Genomic DNA, 17,246 nt, shown 5'->3' with positions numbered 1-17,246 from the left:
GTTCATGAAATATGTTAATCTGCTGTATCTCGTTGTGACCACTACATGGCAGTGTCTTGCGTGTGACGTGTTTTGTGGTGACTTTTAAAATGTTTTTCTTTTTTTATACAAGTAATAATCAGGGTTTTAATGCAGTTGATTGATGCCTCGGGGTGTTTATTCCTCCAGCAAATATTGTAATATAAGAAACTAACAGGCTCAGTACTCACGCAAGGACTCCTATGACTTTTACATCTGCTAACATTAATTGTTAATATTTCATATTACAATTTATTTCTGGTACTCACGTGAGCATTACTAACGTATTCCCTTGGATGAAAATCTATCTCACTTATATGATGGATAATGTCATCATTCTCTTTTTATTATTTTTTTCCATGTCCCCTTGGGAACCTCCTAGGTTCTAAAAAGATGGTGACGCCGTCTCCGAATTAGTTAAACAGTGAAACAGTGGCACTTTCATAGCTCAATTTAAGCTGAAAGCCTGGACATAACCTGGTCCCAACCAGGCTATGAGCTTAGCCTAAGTTACCATGGCGATACAGCTGCTTTAAAAGAGAGCTACCTTCGCTGAACACGCAAGTCCGGCTTTCCATTCAACACAGCTCGCTAACCCACTAAAGTCGCAGAATACCCCCAGTACACACTAGCACATGCTGTTGTTGTGATCACGTGAGCGCTGCATGCTGAATAGAAGGGCTGCTGCTGGATAGCAGTGCTGGAGCAGACTCTGGACTAGACTGCTTGTATTTTTTGTCCTTTGTGTCAATATCAAAGATTGTAGAAGCAGGCCGATATAGTCTGATACTGTTTTTGCTAATATCAGACCAATATCGATATCGGATAGTTGCACGCCTAACAACAAGTCTATGTACATCACACGTGTCAAACTCAAGGCCCGGGGGCCATTTATGGCCGCGACATCATTTAAATGTGCATAATGTTTGCCAATCATGCACCGTTTTCCTTCTAAATGTATTTACTCTTTCATTTTGACTGGAAAATTGCACTTTAATATAAACTTTAATATTATCTGATCATGCAACAAGATACTCCAAGCATTTTTGCTATCAAAAATAAATACTTGAATGTTTGCTTGACAACTTGACAATCTGACGTCACTTCTCATTTCAAAGCATTTTTCCGAAAAAAATATAATAATCAAATGCATGGGCAATTGTTTAATAATATCGTGAGGTTATTTTCATATTTATATTCATTACAAATGGCCCTATGAGGGCAACCATAACTGCGATGTGGCCCTCGATGAAAATGAGTTTGACACCCCTGAATTATACACTATTCCAAACTTCAATAGGCACACACCTATCATTTCAACAGAAAGCAGTAAGAGGTGTGTATTTTTTAATGTGCACGCTTTGAATGGGAAAAGGTACCTCCATCTAGTGGACAAATCTAAAAATGTAAACTTGAAAGCCAGTACAGTGTTCCCTTGTTTATTGCGGGGCATAGGTTCCCAAAATAGCCCGCAATAAGTGAAATCTGCGAAGGAGCCAACTTCATTTTTTTTTACAACAATTATAAATGTTTTAAGGCTGTAAAACCCCTCACCTTACACTTTATACACTTTTCTCAGACAGGCAATAACCTTTTCTCACATTTCACTCTTGTTTAAACACTCTCAAAAAAGTTCAAACCTTCGTTTAAATATTAATGATCAACCTTAATGATCAACAAAAGAAATTCAGGGTTTCCGCTACATGTATTTGACCGTGGCGGTGCACCACTACAAATTAAAAGCCGCCCCACCTTAAAAATGTGTTGTTTTTTTTTACTTGAAAACAATTTCAAGTAATATATTGGATGAATGGATATATACGCTATATAGATACATAGCTTAGTATTTACACACAAATTGACCACAATTAGTTTGAAAACAATTAACAATATCATAAAAAGTTTCACTGCCTTTATTTTGATAAGCATGCACCGGAAACGCCTGTCTGCCTAGCTGGCACTTGTGCATGTGATCAGATGCGCGACACGTCTTTGATTTTCACTTTGTTTCTTATTATCGAGATAATGAACAATAGCCCATAAAATGTGCAATCAATTGACGACAGCTTGTCACATGCTAAGCCTATCTATGCTTATGGCTTGTCCTCAAAACACTAGTTGTGTGTCAAAGATGTGCAATCACGTCGTGTGTACAGCTTTAGACAGTGACACTATCACAGGGCTCTCCGGCAGGTAGCTCCTATGCTAGCAGGAGCTCAGCAGCTGATGTTGAGTAGTAGAATATTTGCTTCACCTTAATAAGTGTTCTATTCAAACATGACACCTGTACTTAATGACAAATGAGCACACTGAGTGGAGATGTGCTTTGTAAATAAAGTGCAATTTAAATGTTGGCAGTGCTCTCATTGTTTCCACATTAAAAAAAATCATTTCCAAGGTGTGGCGGGTTTTATTTTGCCGTGGCGCTGCACTACAATCCATTATGTCAAATGTGCCAAACTCAGGCCCAGAGGCCAAATCCGGCTCACGCTGCAATTTCATCCAGCCCACGGAACTATTTAGAAAATCGCATTGAGTTGGCATTGAGTGCATAATTAAGCGACTCCTCCGGTATAAACTACTCCTCGGGCATTTTAATTTTAAAAGTGGAAACAATATTGTATATAGCAAGAATGTCCAGTTCAGCCCACAACCAAAAGCAGGCTTACAGTTTTGGCCCCCTGTGTGATTGAGTTTGACACCCCTGCATTACACAGGGACCGAAATTAACCTGACGCAAGACGCAAAAAGCGTGCAAAAACTGTCAAAATCGTGCAGATTTTCCATCTAAGACGAATTATTTTGCGTTTCATCGGGTCAGTTTGGTCACGGGAATAAGGGCGCAATATAATTTGCGAAAACCAAATTGCGCTGGGAAGCACGGTATTACGGTATTACGGCCATGGTGCGTATGAAAGTAGATCTCCGATTGGTCGTGAGACATATTCCCATCCAATCACGATCTGTGTTGCAGCAGATCGTCATTTGCTGTTGGAAACAAATATGGTGGTCCTGCTGCTGTTTTAGCTGGCGATCTGCAGACTGAACACGATGATTATTAAGTATTTTGCCAAGGCGGACTCATGTCACTCGGAGCGGCACAACAAGAACAACCCTCCGAAAAAACAAAAAACAACGGCCGATGACTTGGATAAGCCCGCGGTTTCTCAGTTGGCCTCAACCTCAGCAAGCCCCTCCACAGGCGCCAGTGACAGTTCCTGGACGCCGACGGTGAGTGATAGACGACAGCTGCCACCGAGACCTGGTGCATCTCATGTCGCCATAACCAGCTCGTTAAAAACAGTTCGGAAGTGGATGAAAGAATTGAACACGGACATTGGTTAGAAAGTCAAGGACGACGATTGTGTTTACGAAATTTGGTGTGAGGTGTGCAAGGAACATGGTACTGGTTCAGATCGTGGGTCGGCGCTTGTGACTGGTAGCAACAGGGTGAAAAAGGAGGCAATACAGCAACACATTAAATCAACACTCCACCAACGGTCGTTAACAACCAGGCACGCAAAATATTTGGAAGCAAACAAGAAACCAACTCCAATTGAAGACGGCTTTAAAAGGGCTGATGAAAAAACATTGGAAAAAATGGACAAATTATTCTTGACAGCATATTACACGAATACAACATACCATGATTGATTACCAGGGGATTCGATCACAGGCAATAGGTATACAGTATACATCAATGATCATGACGTGCATGATTTTTTTTGGCTGAAAATTGCTTCTTAGATGAGCAATTTGCTTGTAAAGTTAAAATCTACAAGCAACAAATTGCTTCCACTGGATTTAGGCAATTTCTACCCCTGATTACATGTAGCGGAAACACTTGTATGTCAGTTTTTGTGTAACGTTGCCATTTTAGGCTAATTGAAGGAACAGAGACAATAACTCTAAAGTGTTGTTACTGGAACATGAACATCCTCTGACAAATTTCACCAACATCCATTCAACACAACCAAATGGCTTGAAAATAAAAAAAAACTGAACTAGACTGACAACATGTCCCCAGGCTCTCTTAAGGGTTAAAGCAACAAATGAATAATTGATACTCACTTCCTCTGTGCCTCTTTGACTTTTGCAGTTGTTTTGCTAGTTTTGGACTGGGTGCTTGACTGGGCCCGCTGCTGTGAGTTCTGTTGGGATCGGTTGCTGGAGTTGGCACTGAAAGAGGTACCTGAAGTAAAAAAAGAAAGAGCGTCATCCATTTCACTAAATAAATGTACAAACTTTTTCACTTTTACCAGTGAGGTGTAAGAATACCTATGTCTGTTTGGGAGCTTGTGGATGGTGGTGCACGTGGTGGAGGCATGTTGGCCACTCCCCTCATCCTCTGGAGGACATCTTCTGAAAGCTAGAGACAAGGATGGGGAAACACTTAAGCAGAAAAAATATCACAAACAGGATGGAACATTTGAATGTGGTATGAAAGCATAAATTGCGGCGTGGCTGAATCAGTAACAACTTCAGTACTTCCTGTATTTACTTCTGCACAATAAAAGCTATTATATGCGCATAGGAAGCAGAAGGTTTTAGAGTGTGATAAATATAGGAGGGTATCATTAATTATAATCCAACTCTACTGTGAACTTGGACTACAAAGCTTTTTGTATTTGTTGTTATAGCTAACTATTTGCAACATGAGTATAGTTTACAGAATTCCCACACTCTGAAGGGCACCGGAAATCACCGCTCCCAGAAGTCAGGCGCCATACCAAACTTCGTTGGAAATAAGGCAATTTATTCTAACACTGTATTGTGATAACAAACGTCTTCATTTATATGGTAGAACCATTAAAGCATAAATGGCATGCTGTACTGTCGTAAATATAAAGGCTTAGTTCGGTTTATAATATCCATTAGAGCAGACTTTGTGATAAGTCCACAAATGCATTACAGTTGAAGAATACTCATTAAAAGATATGTTTTTAGTTGTGATACGAAGGGCAAAGTGACATAAACCGCGCCGAATGTAGCCGCATGCACTTACGACATAGGTTGGTCATCTTGCATTGTTATCTAAAAATAATAAAAACAATAATGCTGCTTTTTCTAAGACAAGTCTGGCCTCGACAAGCGATGCAGCTTGTCAATCAACCTGACATCCCTTTGCATCTCACACACAACCTTCATGCTCATTATAACAGTTGTTTCACCTGATTTTAGCTTAGGTGAGCTCGAAATAGTCAACAGAGCAGCATGCTAGGTGCTAATAGATGTAAATCCATGTATAAAGTTAGCTTATCAACAAATGCTAGCAAGCTAAATTAGCATTACCTTGACTCCACGAAGAATCCTGACTCTCTCCTCGTCGTCCACACCAAAAGACACTTTTCTGGTCGTACTTTCCCCCGAACCCATGATGAATAAAAAGCTTTACTACAAATTAGTTATTTATTCCGCACAGGGAAACCTATATTTCCCCTACTAACTTGAAACGAGTGTGCCCTATCCTGTCCTGTCCTGCCCTGCCCAATGACAGTAGTGTATGGCAGCCGGAACCAGGTTGCCAGGTTGCCCATCGTCCCCCTTCACAAGTACGTTTATCAAAAAAGTCCAACATAGACATAAAGTGGGATTTAAAACATAGTATTTAAAAACATTTGTAAAAATATTTGCCCCTATATGTTTTCAGTGTACTTTGTGGACATTTAGATTGTAAGGTGTAGTTACAGTCTAACATGGCAACAATCGTGTCATGACTACGTAGTACTGGGGATCACACGACTGAATACACTCAAGTATCATCATTATATTTTATTTGTTGTGTAGAAAAAGTTCACAATTCATGTTTACATATTATTGTAAAAAAAAATTTAAAAAGCAAAACCAATCACTGTTTACGTAACTACACTGTTTTTCATACAAACACAGATACACGCTTTTTTTTTACATAAACTTCCATCCATCCATCCATTTTCTATACCGCTTCTCCTCATTAGGGTCACGGGGGCATGCTGGAGCCTATCCCAGCTGACTTCGGGCGACAGGCGGGGTACGCCCTGGACTGGTCGCCAGCCAATCGCAGGGCACATATAGACAAACAACCATTCACACTCACATTCATACCTACGGACAATTTAGAGTCACCAATTAACCTAACATGCATGTTTTTGGAATGTGGGAGGAAACCGGAGTACCCGGAGAAAACCCACACGCACACGGGGAGAACATGCAAACTCCACACAGAAATGCCAAAGGGAGAATCGAACCCAGATCTTCCCGATCTCCAGGCTGTTACTGTGTTGGCCAACGTGCTAACGAGCTAACCGCCATGCAGCTTTACATAAACACCTTATCGAAAATCGATAGAGACACTTTTCTGCATGCAATGAATGGGGAAAAGCAGAGTTATCTGGTGGGCAAATATTAAAATTACAAATTGAAAGTTCAACGCAAGAGACAAGTTTAGGGGGAACACTTGATTCAAAAATGGCAAAAATGGCATTGGGTTTCAATGGTAGATGTCACTCAGGGAAAAAAAAGCAAAACAGTAATACACAAAAAATCAATTTTGTATCCCTTTAGTAATAATCTGCATTGATCAAAACAGCAATATTTGTAAACAAATTATTGCATGATTAGAATGCTTTATTTAAGTGATGTCATTATGCTAGATAGCAAATTAACATTTTATTACCGTCGCTGCAGCTGTATCATTTGGAATATATGACATATTTTAGGTACCCTGACACTATAAAAACAAACTTTTTGCATAGTTTATTGAGTGTCATATTCAAATATAGAATACCAGGGGGCTCATATGCTCACAAGCCACATTGGAGAGTAATCCAGGAGTCTGGTGTGTTGGAGTGGATGCTGAAAGCAGGGTAAACTGCCTCTTTAAACCCAGCCTTGAATGTGTACAGGTGCTCCCTGTGGCCTTTAATGCTGTGGAACATCAGGGTGCCCCCCTCATAGTCCAGTGCCACCTCAATCTTCACCGGCTGATTGACCATCTCCCGCAGAACCACATTAGATGAAGACTTGCACACTGTCAATTTCCCATTTTTCCACTGGAGACGCCAGGACACAGAGTTGTGTCCCAGGCGGCTGTGGTCTCCACGGCGTGGGATGCTCTTGTAGCACACCCCTAGTGACCACATGCTGTTGGGCCCCACCTCCACGACCCACACGTGCTCGCCACTGGAGAAGCCCTGGCTACACATGACCTGCGGGGCGCTGGTAAAGCGCTCTGGGTGATCGGAGTAAGGCTGCTTGCTGGGGCTGTACTTGGCCGTGCGCTGGTCGTTGGTCAGCTGTAGACTGGGGTGGGCCGTGCATGAATTGAAGGTGAGCTCCAGGGGATTGAGGAGAATGCAGAGGGACTCGCAGAGGCGACTCATTTCCGCTTGGAAGGCATCGGTCTTGAGGCCTGCCTGCAGCTGTTTGGTGTTGAGAGGGGCTTTGGTGAGGATCTTGCAGGGGATGGTGCCTGTGACAGCCTCTTGCATCTTCTGTTCTATCGACATAAACCTAAAAAGAATACACAAAACACAGTGTTTGTCATACAAGACATCTCGTGACACCAAAACGCATCTAAAAAAATCAAAGAACATAGTGTTTTGTTTTGTTTTTTCTTTGACTTTTTGAGTTTGTATGATTCCACCCCAAAAATGGTACCTGGCAAAGTGACAATATGTGCTGACGACCACAGAATCTTTATTGAAATATAAGTAAAAACAGAAAAAGAGATTGTCATGCAAGAACTTTCCATGTCTCACAGCACCTCAAGTCATGTAAAAGACCAAAGCGTGCTTTGCTTTTTCTTTGAATTCTTGAGTTTTTTGGGGCGGCACCACAGAAGGTTACTGGGTTAGAAGTTTACTAGTAACAACTTCCACCAGGTATTTTGTCAAATGTTGAATGGTGTGTCCGCTTCAAAGACAGAAATGCAAAAATCTTGTTTTGGTTACTATGTCATAATATTAGGAAGTTGATTGAGTATCCGTAAAACCCTCACCAACCTCTTTAATTTGATGTATGACTTGATGGGCTTGTAACAATTTTAATATTTAACTTGTCACGAGTAAGCTTTGACCTGAGATGTTTGCCGTAAGGTCAGTTGGCACCAAAAACAAATCAACAGAGTGGGTATCTAGCTATTGTATGAACACTGCAAAAATAATTTGTGCGTGTGTTTGACATTGCAGTGACTATCACCTTTTACCTAGACCTTTATGCTTTGACCCTGAAAACCGCTAAAATCAAGGAACCTAAATGGTAAATATCAAATGTTTTGGTGGTGATTTCTACGTAGTAGCGAGTAAAACGCCAGCATTGCAGACAAACAAAGTAACATATACTACAGTGTATGGCTAAAGGTATACTTTTGTCAGTGTACTTTTTGCATATTCTGTGAATCATAATCAAACATAAGGTTGAATATGCAGTTTATTGTGTATACTAGAAAAAGTGATTTTTATTCTCGCGTGACAAAAAGTTAAAATGTTAAAGTACCTCAAATATTGCCTGTACAGTCAACAAAGATGTTCTGATGGCGATCCCGGAATGCATTTTTTGTATTTCTATTTTTATTTTCAATATAACATGTGTTCTAAATTCAAATAAAAAATAGTACCTGTTTATGAAGGCGCATGTGTCGGTCACTTCGAGAGCCTGAGCTGCACATTGCTGTGCGTCCACTAGCAGCTGCTGTTTCTCCTCCAGTGCACTCAGTCCCAACTGCCAGCTCTTCCTATGCTGACCTCGCTCCTCCTCCAAGAGCTTGTGCAATCTCTCCCTGTACCTGAACGTAACACCCAGACAAAGAAAGAGCACAACTTGAGCACTGGCCAAAGAACATAATGATGTATTGTTGTAGTAAGCCTGCCAAGTGAGACATGGGGTTGTAAGCATGTATGTTTGCTGTTTGTTAATTAGCAGGATTACACAAAGAAGAAGCCTTTCATTTCTGGCAAATCGAACAATCTAAAACCTTTTTTTTTTTTTTTTTTATTAATTAATGATAAATGAACTGTTCATGCAAGAATCAAATTGGCAACATCTATCCATGCAGTAGTTGGTTACACAGTGTGTTTGTTGGGTTGTGGAGTTCATTCATTCATTCATTCATTCATTCATTTATTCATTCATTCATTCATTCATTTCAGAATTTATCTGTTCAGTCGATCATTTGTTCATTTGCCACGATTAATAAATGAGGATTGTGGGGTTCATTCATCCATTTGATAGTGTAATTGTTCAATAAATCTTCCATCCGTTCTTATGTCAAATTAAACAAAAAACTACTGATCCAGTTTCCACAAAACGTGGACGAGTGACATGTATGGGCCAAAAATAAAGACTCTAGCACCCCTTTTTTGGTTCATTCTTTGGTTCACTGGTCAGTTCATCGGTCCATTGGTTAGTTAAGAATAGTGTAATTGTTCAATCAATCTTCCGTATGCTTGTCACGATAAACAAAAACTGCTGATCCGATTTCCATGAAACTTTGTGGGCTGTAGCCGTCTGTCTGGATCAAGTGTAAAAAAATGTAGTATCCCTTTTCGGTTAATTTTTTTGTTCATTGGTTGTTAATCGGTCTGTTTGTTAGTAGTTAGGATGAGTGTCATGTGGTTCATTCATCCAGTTGATGTAATTGTTGGATTGATTTTTCATTCGTTTGTCACGATTACACAAAATACTGATCCATCTTTGGTAAAACTTTGTGGACGAGCGGCGTATGGGCTAAGATAAAAGAATCTGGTATCTGTTTTGGTCTAGCCACCCATTCAACTCACTATGCTAGTAGGGGTGTCACGAGACATCCAACTCACAAGATGAAACGATGCACGAGATCGGGTCCACGACAACAAGACGAGACAAGATTTTAACATTCATTTTAAGAAAAGTACAATGAAAAAGATGACTGGACAAAAATACTTATTCATGTCACAGAGCCATAAAACAATGCTGGTGCGTTTGGAAATGTTTATTGTCCCACAAATTGATGCTTAAAGATATTATGGTCAACAGTTTTTGAGGCAAAAATAAACCACTGTTATGATAATATACGGTATATGAATAATGACATCAAATAATAATAATAAACAGATCACTATTTTCTCTTATCTACTTGTCTTTTCTCTATTTACGTCAGGGCTGTCCAGCTGTCCTTTGATATTAAGCAGCATCACTACTTAGTGAGCTTATTCGTTTGAGTTAAGTTGTGTAAGGAGTTAAGAGTTGCGTTTTATTCATTAACTGCATTGTTCATTTTTTTATTGTTTTTTTATTTTGTTAATTATTTCATTTGTTAGCAGGATTACACAAAAGTGACTAATCCGATTTCAGTGAAATTTTGGGTTCTAGTGGTTCATCCTATTTTTTTGCAGACTGAGGAATGTATTTTTACTTTTCGTGGATTAATTCACAATAAATGGAATTGATCAATCAAATTGTGAGTTTCAATCATTAGTTAGCTGGTTAGTTCATTCGATTAAGTGTTGTGTGGTTCATTCATTGATTGCAATGTTCATTTTTGGATTGTTTTGACTTCGTTAATTCTTTCTTTTCTAGCAGGACGACACAAAAACTACTGATCCAATTTTGATGATTTTGACTTGGTGAAGCTGTGGCATAAGAGCCAAGGAGAAAGTCATTCAAGTTGGCAGATCACGGAATCTATTTTTCCTTTTAATTAATTCCCATGAATTTACAATATATGGATGTGTCCGTTCAAGAATCACAGTGGCATCTAGTTATTTAGTAGTTCTTCACACTTTTGACTCTTTCTTCGTTCAATAGGTTGTGTGGTTCATTCATTTTTTATTTTTGGGATATTTTTTGAGTTTGTTCTTTTATTTGTTAGAAGGATTACACAAAAACTGCTTATCCGATTTCCATGAGACTTTGTGGAGCAGTGATACATTGGGCTAATCCATACATTTTTGGCAGATAGGAAACAGTTTTCCTCTTTTTGTTGACTAATTCACAATGAACTGAATGGTAGAACATCCATCCATAGATTGCAGTTAGTTCAAGGTTAAGCTTGTTTTTTTTTTGCTTGTTTGTTCGCAAAATGACATTTAAAAAAGACCATTCATTTATGGCAGATTAAAGATCTTGCTAAATTCACAAGGATAAGTTAATGCAAGTGTTAAACCGGCGACATTAATTTATCTGTTACGTCATTTTTTCATGAACCAGAAAGTAGCTAACTGACGAACAGTAAAACAAAAATGCAGAAATCCACCATTCGGTTTTGGCGTCAGTCTGTGCTTCTAGTTATGTAACTTTTACTGCTGAGTCATTTCTTTTTGACTTGATAATAGGGCAATTTGTTTTTTTTTGTCATCCTCGTAAATGTCGTCCTCACATTGACAAGCACATGTGTCTCTGTAAAAGCTGTCTGCCACGTGAAATGAATGAGACTTCAGTGACCTTGGCATGAAATGCAGATGAACCAGCAACATGACAACAAATGACTGACACTGGTTCACTGATTGGCATGTGTTCTGTAACAGTCACTGCCTGGTCCGGCTCTGCAAGTCTGAAGGCACAAAGTGAAAGTATCTCCTGCTGTTATAAAACCGTGTCTAACTGCTACAAATAATGAACTGTATGGAAAGCTGAATGTCATATGCAACAATGTTAATAAACAGAAAAATGGGAATCTTATACATGTGTGTCAACGATGCAGTATTAGTGTTATGATGTAGCCTTGTAAAACCAATCAGTGCATAAAGGTAATGAAAAAAATAATTAGGAAAACAAAAGGTTTTAATTAAAACATGGGGGGGAATAACACAAATATGCCTCAAAAGCTGGGTATAAAATGCCTCAAAAGCTCAAAAACTGTGGGCAAGTCCAAAAAAATGCACTTTGCATCAGAACTTGGGTCCCAATCCTAGGTTTTGAAACCTAGGATTACAGTATATATCACAGTATATATGATGTAAGAGAAGCAGAAAAAACATCTGGTAATGCGCTACCATAATTTTTTTGTGTTAAATCTTTGAATTATTATTTATTATTAGCAGAACTGCAAAGAATCGGTGGTCACATATGGAACTAATATTGAATTAGTATAATATGTAGGGCGAAAAAACTTACTGTGATGACCCAAAAAACGTTTCTGTGACTCATTTGGACCTGGACCCTAAGTTTGGATACTTGGTAGAGAAACTTAAAAATAGCTTGACAGCTATTAAAAAGTCTGTGAAAATAACGACAAGGAGGATCTGCAGGAATCTAAACGCAGATATGCGGTTGGTGAAAATATGCTTGCAGTATTTATCTTTGAATCCAAGCATGTTTTTGTCCCCTTCGACGAGAACAAAACATATGTCTGCAACATTACCCGTCCACCAGTCCGGCCATGGCTTCCACCAGTGTGACGGCCCTGTTGACCAGTTTGTCTCCGATAGCCTCAGACTCTCCCTGCTCCTCTTTTGCCTTCTGTACGAGAAACTCCGTCATCTTCAGCCTACCGGAAACCACCTGCACACATTTAATCCATGTGTCATTCATGTGGACTACAAAAAGGGTAGACCATCTTGTCTAACTGCACTGCAAAAACAGCCATACCCGAAAGAAGCCCAAATTATATTAAAATGAGACAACTTTTCTTATTTCAAGAAAAAAATGCTGCCAATTGGGTAAGCAAAAGTTGTAGAATTCTTATAACAAGAATATTTTTCTGGTGACTTTTAAGAATATGAGTCCTAAAATAAGCAAGTTGTTCTTAGTCACTTAGCTAGATTTAAGTAAAATGTTCTTAGGTATTACAAGCTAAGAAGTAAGCCAGATGCTCTTAAAAGATTCTTAAATTGAGACAAAATTAGCTTTTATGAGGCTAGATTTAAGCAAAAATGTTTTCACATACTAACCACTCGGCCACCACGCAGGTAATGTCTTCACCTGTCGGCATGTTAAACCTGCTATTTACGTCAACAAGCAGGAAGCAAATTACTGTATATGAATGGAACTTTTTTATAGGGCAGCACGGTGGCCGTGTGGTTAGCATGTTGGCCACACAGTCAAAAGATCGGGATCTGGGTTCGAATCTCCATTGGGCATCTCTGTGTGGAGTTTGCATGTTCTCCCCGTGCGGGTACTCCGGTTTCCTCCCACATTCCAAAAACATGCATGTTAGGTTAATTGGCGACTCTAAATTGTCCATAGGTATGAATGTGAGTGTGAATGGTTGTTTGTCTATATGTGCCTTGCGATTGGCTGGCGACCAGTTCAGGGTGTACCTCGCCTCTCGCCCGAAGTCAGCTGTGATAGGCTCCAGCATAACCGCGACCCTAGTGAGGATTAGCGACTTAGAAGATGGATGGATGGAACTTTTCTTTTTTAAACGGAGTGTGATTGTATCTAAGATTCACTTAATTTAGGAATACCTATTGTCATAAACACCAACAGAATTCTTTTTATTCTTTTCTCTTATTATATTTTGGAAAAACCGTGATAGACTGAAGCCCAGAAATTCGAACAGCGATGTGGTGACGACTGTAATGTACAGTATTTGTTAATTAGTTTGCAGAATTACAGAAAAACCACAGCACAGATTCCCATTAAACTTTGTGGGTAGACAGCAAGAAGCCATGTAATTTTGGCGCACATGGGAATATAAATGTGCAGTTATTTTTTAATGAGAAAGAATCCAGCACGTAATGTAGTGTTATGAAGTGATGGTATAATTCAACACATGCTGAAACACTATCTGAATATCATTTCAGTTTAGCCTGCATCTCAGCTTTGTGTTGCAGGTGACGAAGCGCATAATTATTAGTTATTAGTGTCACCGTTCAACTGTTTTTTTTCAGCTCTTTTTTGCTGTTGTTTTCTTTTTGTAGTTTTCTTGTTTAATTAGTATTTTTAAAAAGTGTCAATAAAAAATAAGCTGTGTGCCACAAATGGCACTTTGGACAGCCGTGCTCTAAACAAATACCAGTGATTGGAAGGTTTTAAACGATGAGCGCATATCGACTTCATCAATTACACATGCATGCCTTGTTCATAAATGGAATATTTTTGTTGTTACAGGAGAGAAAACCTGTTTACGACCTTCTGAATACAGTTTTTAACATTATTAGAGCCCTATAGACAGGAAATAACAACCCTATTGTCACCAATACTACTACAGTGTTCCCTCGTTTATCACGGGGGATACATTCCCAAAATAGCCCGCAATAAGTGAAATCCGCGAAGTAGCCATCTTTATTTTTTTTTAACAATTATTATATATGTTTTAAGGCTGTAAAACCCCTCACAGTACATTTTATACACTTTTCTCAGAAAGGCATGAGCATTTTCTCACATTTCTCTCTTGTTTAAACACTCTCAAAGTTCAAATTTCGTTTGAATTTTAATGATTAACCTACTAGGTTGGACACAAGAAATTAGTAAGTGACTCACGAGTATTTCACTCGTCGGACGGTGTCTCTTCATCCTGGCGCCATTCCACTGAAGCGTTTTTGTATGCTTGCTAAAACATATTGTTGCTGAAGGAGATTGATTGCCAATGGTGTACAGCCATCAGGATGCAGAAAACAATAGGTGGTGCAGACAGAAGAGAGAGGGAAGAGAGAGAGAGAGACGCCATGTGCTAAGCACGGAACTACAACACTCAGCTTCCCACAATGCAGTTCTTCTTAAAGGGCCAGGCTCAGCCTGTAACAGCATTCATACGCTGTAAAAAAAAAGGACTAAATTGCAGAAAAAAAATCAGCAAAACAGCAAGTCTACAAAAGGTGAACCACAATGGAGCGAGGGAACCCTGTACAACTAAATATAGTAGACATAATAAGAGTAAATAATCCATCCATCCATCATCTATGCCGCTTGTCATTAAAACATAAATAAGACTTGTGCTCGTGCGTGTTACTATAAATGTATTCTGTTGGGACTCGGAGGAGAGGCGGACAGGAAGGTGACATCGGAGGTTCAGAGTTGTGGTTCAACTTGCCATAGATTAGGGCCGCAACAGTAGCCCGTGTTTTTATTGGGGATCATTGTGCCTGTTGTGAGATAATTCAAACCTGCAATAAAAGCCTGTTGTACTTGCGATCAAGTCTGATCCTTGTGTGTCTCACTGACCGTTACAGTAACACTACAGACACCTGGTGACCAGTGTGGAATACGAAATTTGATCATCTTTGAATGCATCTTATGAATGCCTGATACATGTATTTTAGTTCATTTAGTCATTTTTATGCTTGAAAATGCTTAATTTAGGCGAAAAATATGTAACATTTGCTTAAATATACAAATATTTGACAAATAATAAGCTGTACTCAACTACAAAACAGAATAATTAATTATGATTTTTTTTTAAACAAGAAATAGAGTGAAACTGCAAAAAGCACGAAGAGGCAAAGGGCGTCTGTCGTCATCATAAATCATATAATCACATTTGTACTTGCATGGACAATCAACTGTTGGCTAATCAACAACACAACTCTAATAATTATGTTTTATACTAAAAAGCTATTATCTCTTTTATCCAGAAAGGTAATGAACACAAAAGGTCAGAGGTCTACCTTGGTGCGGACCTCCAAGGCATGTCTCATCTCTTCCTCAGCAACCCCGAAGGTAAGAACGTCATGGCTGTGGTGTTGACCCTCCATGAAGCACTTGGAGCACAGCAAGGTCATGTCAGTGGAGCAGAAGTACTCTAGGGGACGCCTATGGATGTCACAGCACTTCAGCTCCAACTTGAGCCTCTGAGCCTCACTCTTCTTCACCTCCTGAGGAACCTTCTCACAAGTAGGGTCGTCGCACTCTTCCGCAGGCTTCTTCTGGCTCTCCTGTTGAAAGCTCAGCTTTGAAGAAGCTGCTAGGTAACCCTCGATGATGCTGCTCAGTTTGAAGTTCTTCTGGAGGGATTGAACGCCCGGAAACTCCGTGCGACACTCCGGGCATCGCAAGACCGTATCAGTCTCTTCTGCTTTGTCTGTGGACTGGAAGATGCAGGCCTGGCAGTAATTGTGGCCGCAGGGGAGAGCTACAGGGTCCGAGTAGATCTGAAGGCAGATGGCACAGCTAAGCTCGTAGGCCAGTTGCTCTTCTGGCTTGGAAACACTCATGATGATGAATGATTCTTGTTTCTAGTTTCTATGTTTCTCTATTCAAAACCTACGATGACTCATCCTAGTCCACCAACACGTCTTGTCTCCTCCTGAGTCCTGGCAAGGCTGCAGGAAACAATAAAATGAGAAAGTCAGTCGGCATACACACGCTTGCCAGGAAGAACAACATTCCTTTCAAGGAGGCTGTTTGCTGAGCAACGGGAAATCCATCACAACATGAGGGTTGTTGATGGTCAAAATATGCAACGGTTATTGAACTCTTTACTAATTGCGCTCTTTCCATGTACTGAAATAACCTTAACTTCACAGGATACAGTATCTCACACAAGTGAGTATACCCCTCATATACCCCACCAACCATTTTTTTTTTTAGAAAAACTTAAACTAGGATATACTTTAGGGGAATCAGTGTACATCTTGTATAGCAGTATAAATGTACTCCACTCCACTTACTGTACTATCCAACGACTCAGCATATGCCATTATTGTCTAAATATCCGGCAAAACAAATGAGTACCAATATAATTCATCGAAAAAGGCTGCCGACAATTGGGGAGCTGCTGTTCATTGAGGGGAATCATGAATTCCAACATGTACTGTACTGTGAGATTGTGAAGCAGAGCATGATCCTTCCCCTCTGGAAGCAGGGCCGCATTGGGAATGATGTTACGGGGCTGCATGAGTGCTGCTGGCATCTGCTGAGCTACGGCTCATAAAGAGGAAAGGTGAATTCCAATATGTACTGTGGCATTGTGAAGCAGAAACTATACATACAGTAAGATTCCAGTAACAACCTGTACAGCTCTGGTCAATTCCATGCCCAAGAGGATTAAGGCAGTGTTGGGTAACAATGGTGCTCACACTGAATACTGACACCAAGGACACGATTTTGACATGTTCACTGTGGGGTGTACTCACAACTGAGTCATTTTCAGTATATGTTGGATTTTATGTTCCCTCTCAGTGAACTGCAGCTCTCCAGTGCTAACAGCACTCATGCAGCCCCACCACATGATGCTACCTCAACCATGCTTGACTGTAGGTAAAACACAATTATCTCTATGACTCGTATTATTGTCCTTGACTAGGTTTTATTTGTAATCAAGAGTTGCTGGTATGGAAGAGCAGGGCACACAGTAAATGTGGGAACCTGCTTTTGTACACAGTTGAATC

The 17,246-nt window shown here is 39.8% G+C and overlaps 2 protein-coding genes across 3 annotated transcripts in view; both read right to left on the bottom strand.

Moving 5' to 3' along the window:
- The window catches only part of LOC129194316 (MICOS complex subunit mic25a-like), a 75,748-nt gene extending 70,220 nt beyond the window's left edge, over positions 1-5,528 (bottom strand). For both annotated transcript variants that reach the window (XM_054799463.1, XM_054799458.1), the window contains exons 1-3: positions 5,311-5,528; positions 4,297-4,387; positions 4,090-4,210 (exon numbers count right to left, since the gene is read on the bottom strand). In XM_054799463.1, coding sequence (XP_054655438.1) covers positions 4,090-4,210; positions 4,297-4,387; positions 5,311-5,394 — 296 coding nt within the window. In that variant the 5' untranslated portion in view covers positions 5,395-5,528. The remainder of the gene's footprint in view (positions 1-4,089; positions 4,211-4,296; positions 4,388-5,310) is intronic.
- A 199-nt stretch (positions 5,529-5,727) lies between these two features.
- Positions 5,728-16,208, bottom strand: LOC129194308 (E3 ubiquitin-protein ligase Midline-1-like). Its single transcript, XM_054799449.1, has 4 exons — positions 15,525-16,208; positions 12,338-12,477; positions 8,615-8,782; positions 5,728-7,509 (listed from the first exon to the last, which is right to left on the bottom strand). Exons 1-4 carry the CDS (start codon positions 16,068-16,070, stop codon positions 6,801-6,803), a joined length of 1,563 nt encoding a protein of 520 aa, XP_054655424.1. The 5' UTR covers positions 16,071-16,208; the 3' UTR covers positions 5,728-6,800.
- Between the last annotated feature and the right edge of the window lie 1,038 nt (positions 16,209-17,246).

This window comes from Dunckerocampus dactyliophorus, chromosome 1 (assembly GCF_027744805.1).
Source record: "Dunckerocampus dactyliophorus isolate RoL2022-P2 chromosome 1, RoL_Ddac_1.1, whole genome shotgun sequence".
NCBI lineage: Eukaryota > Metazoa > Chordata > Actinopteri > Syngnathiformes > Syngnathidae > Dunckerocampus > Dunckerocampus dactyliophorus.
This window is presented reverse-complemented; position numbering and strand designations above follow the sequence as displayed.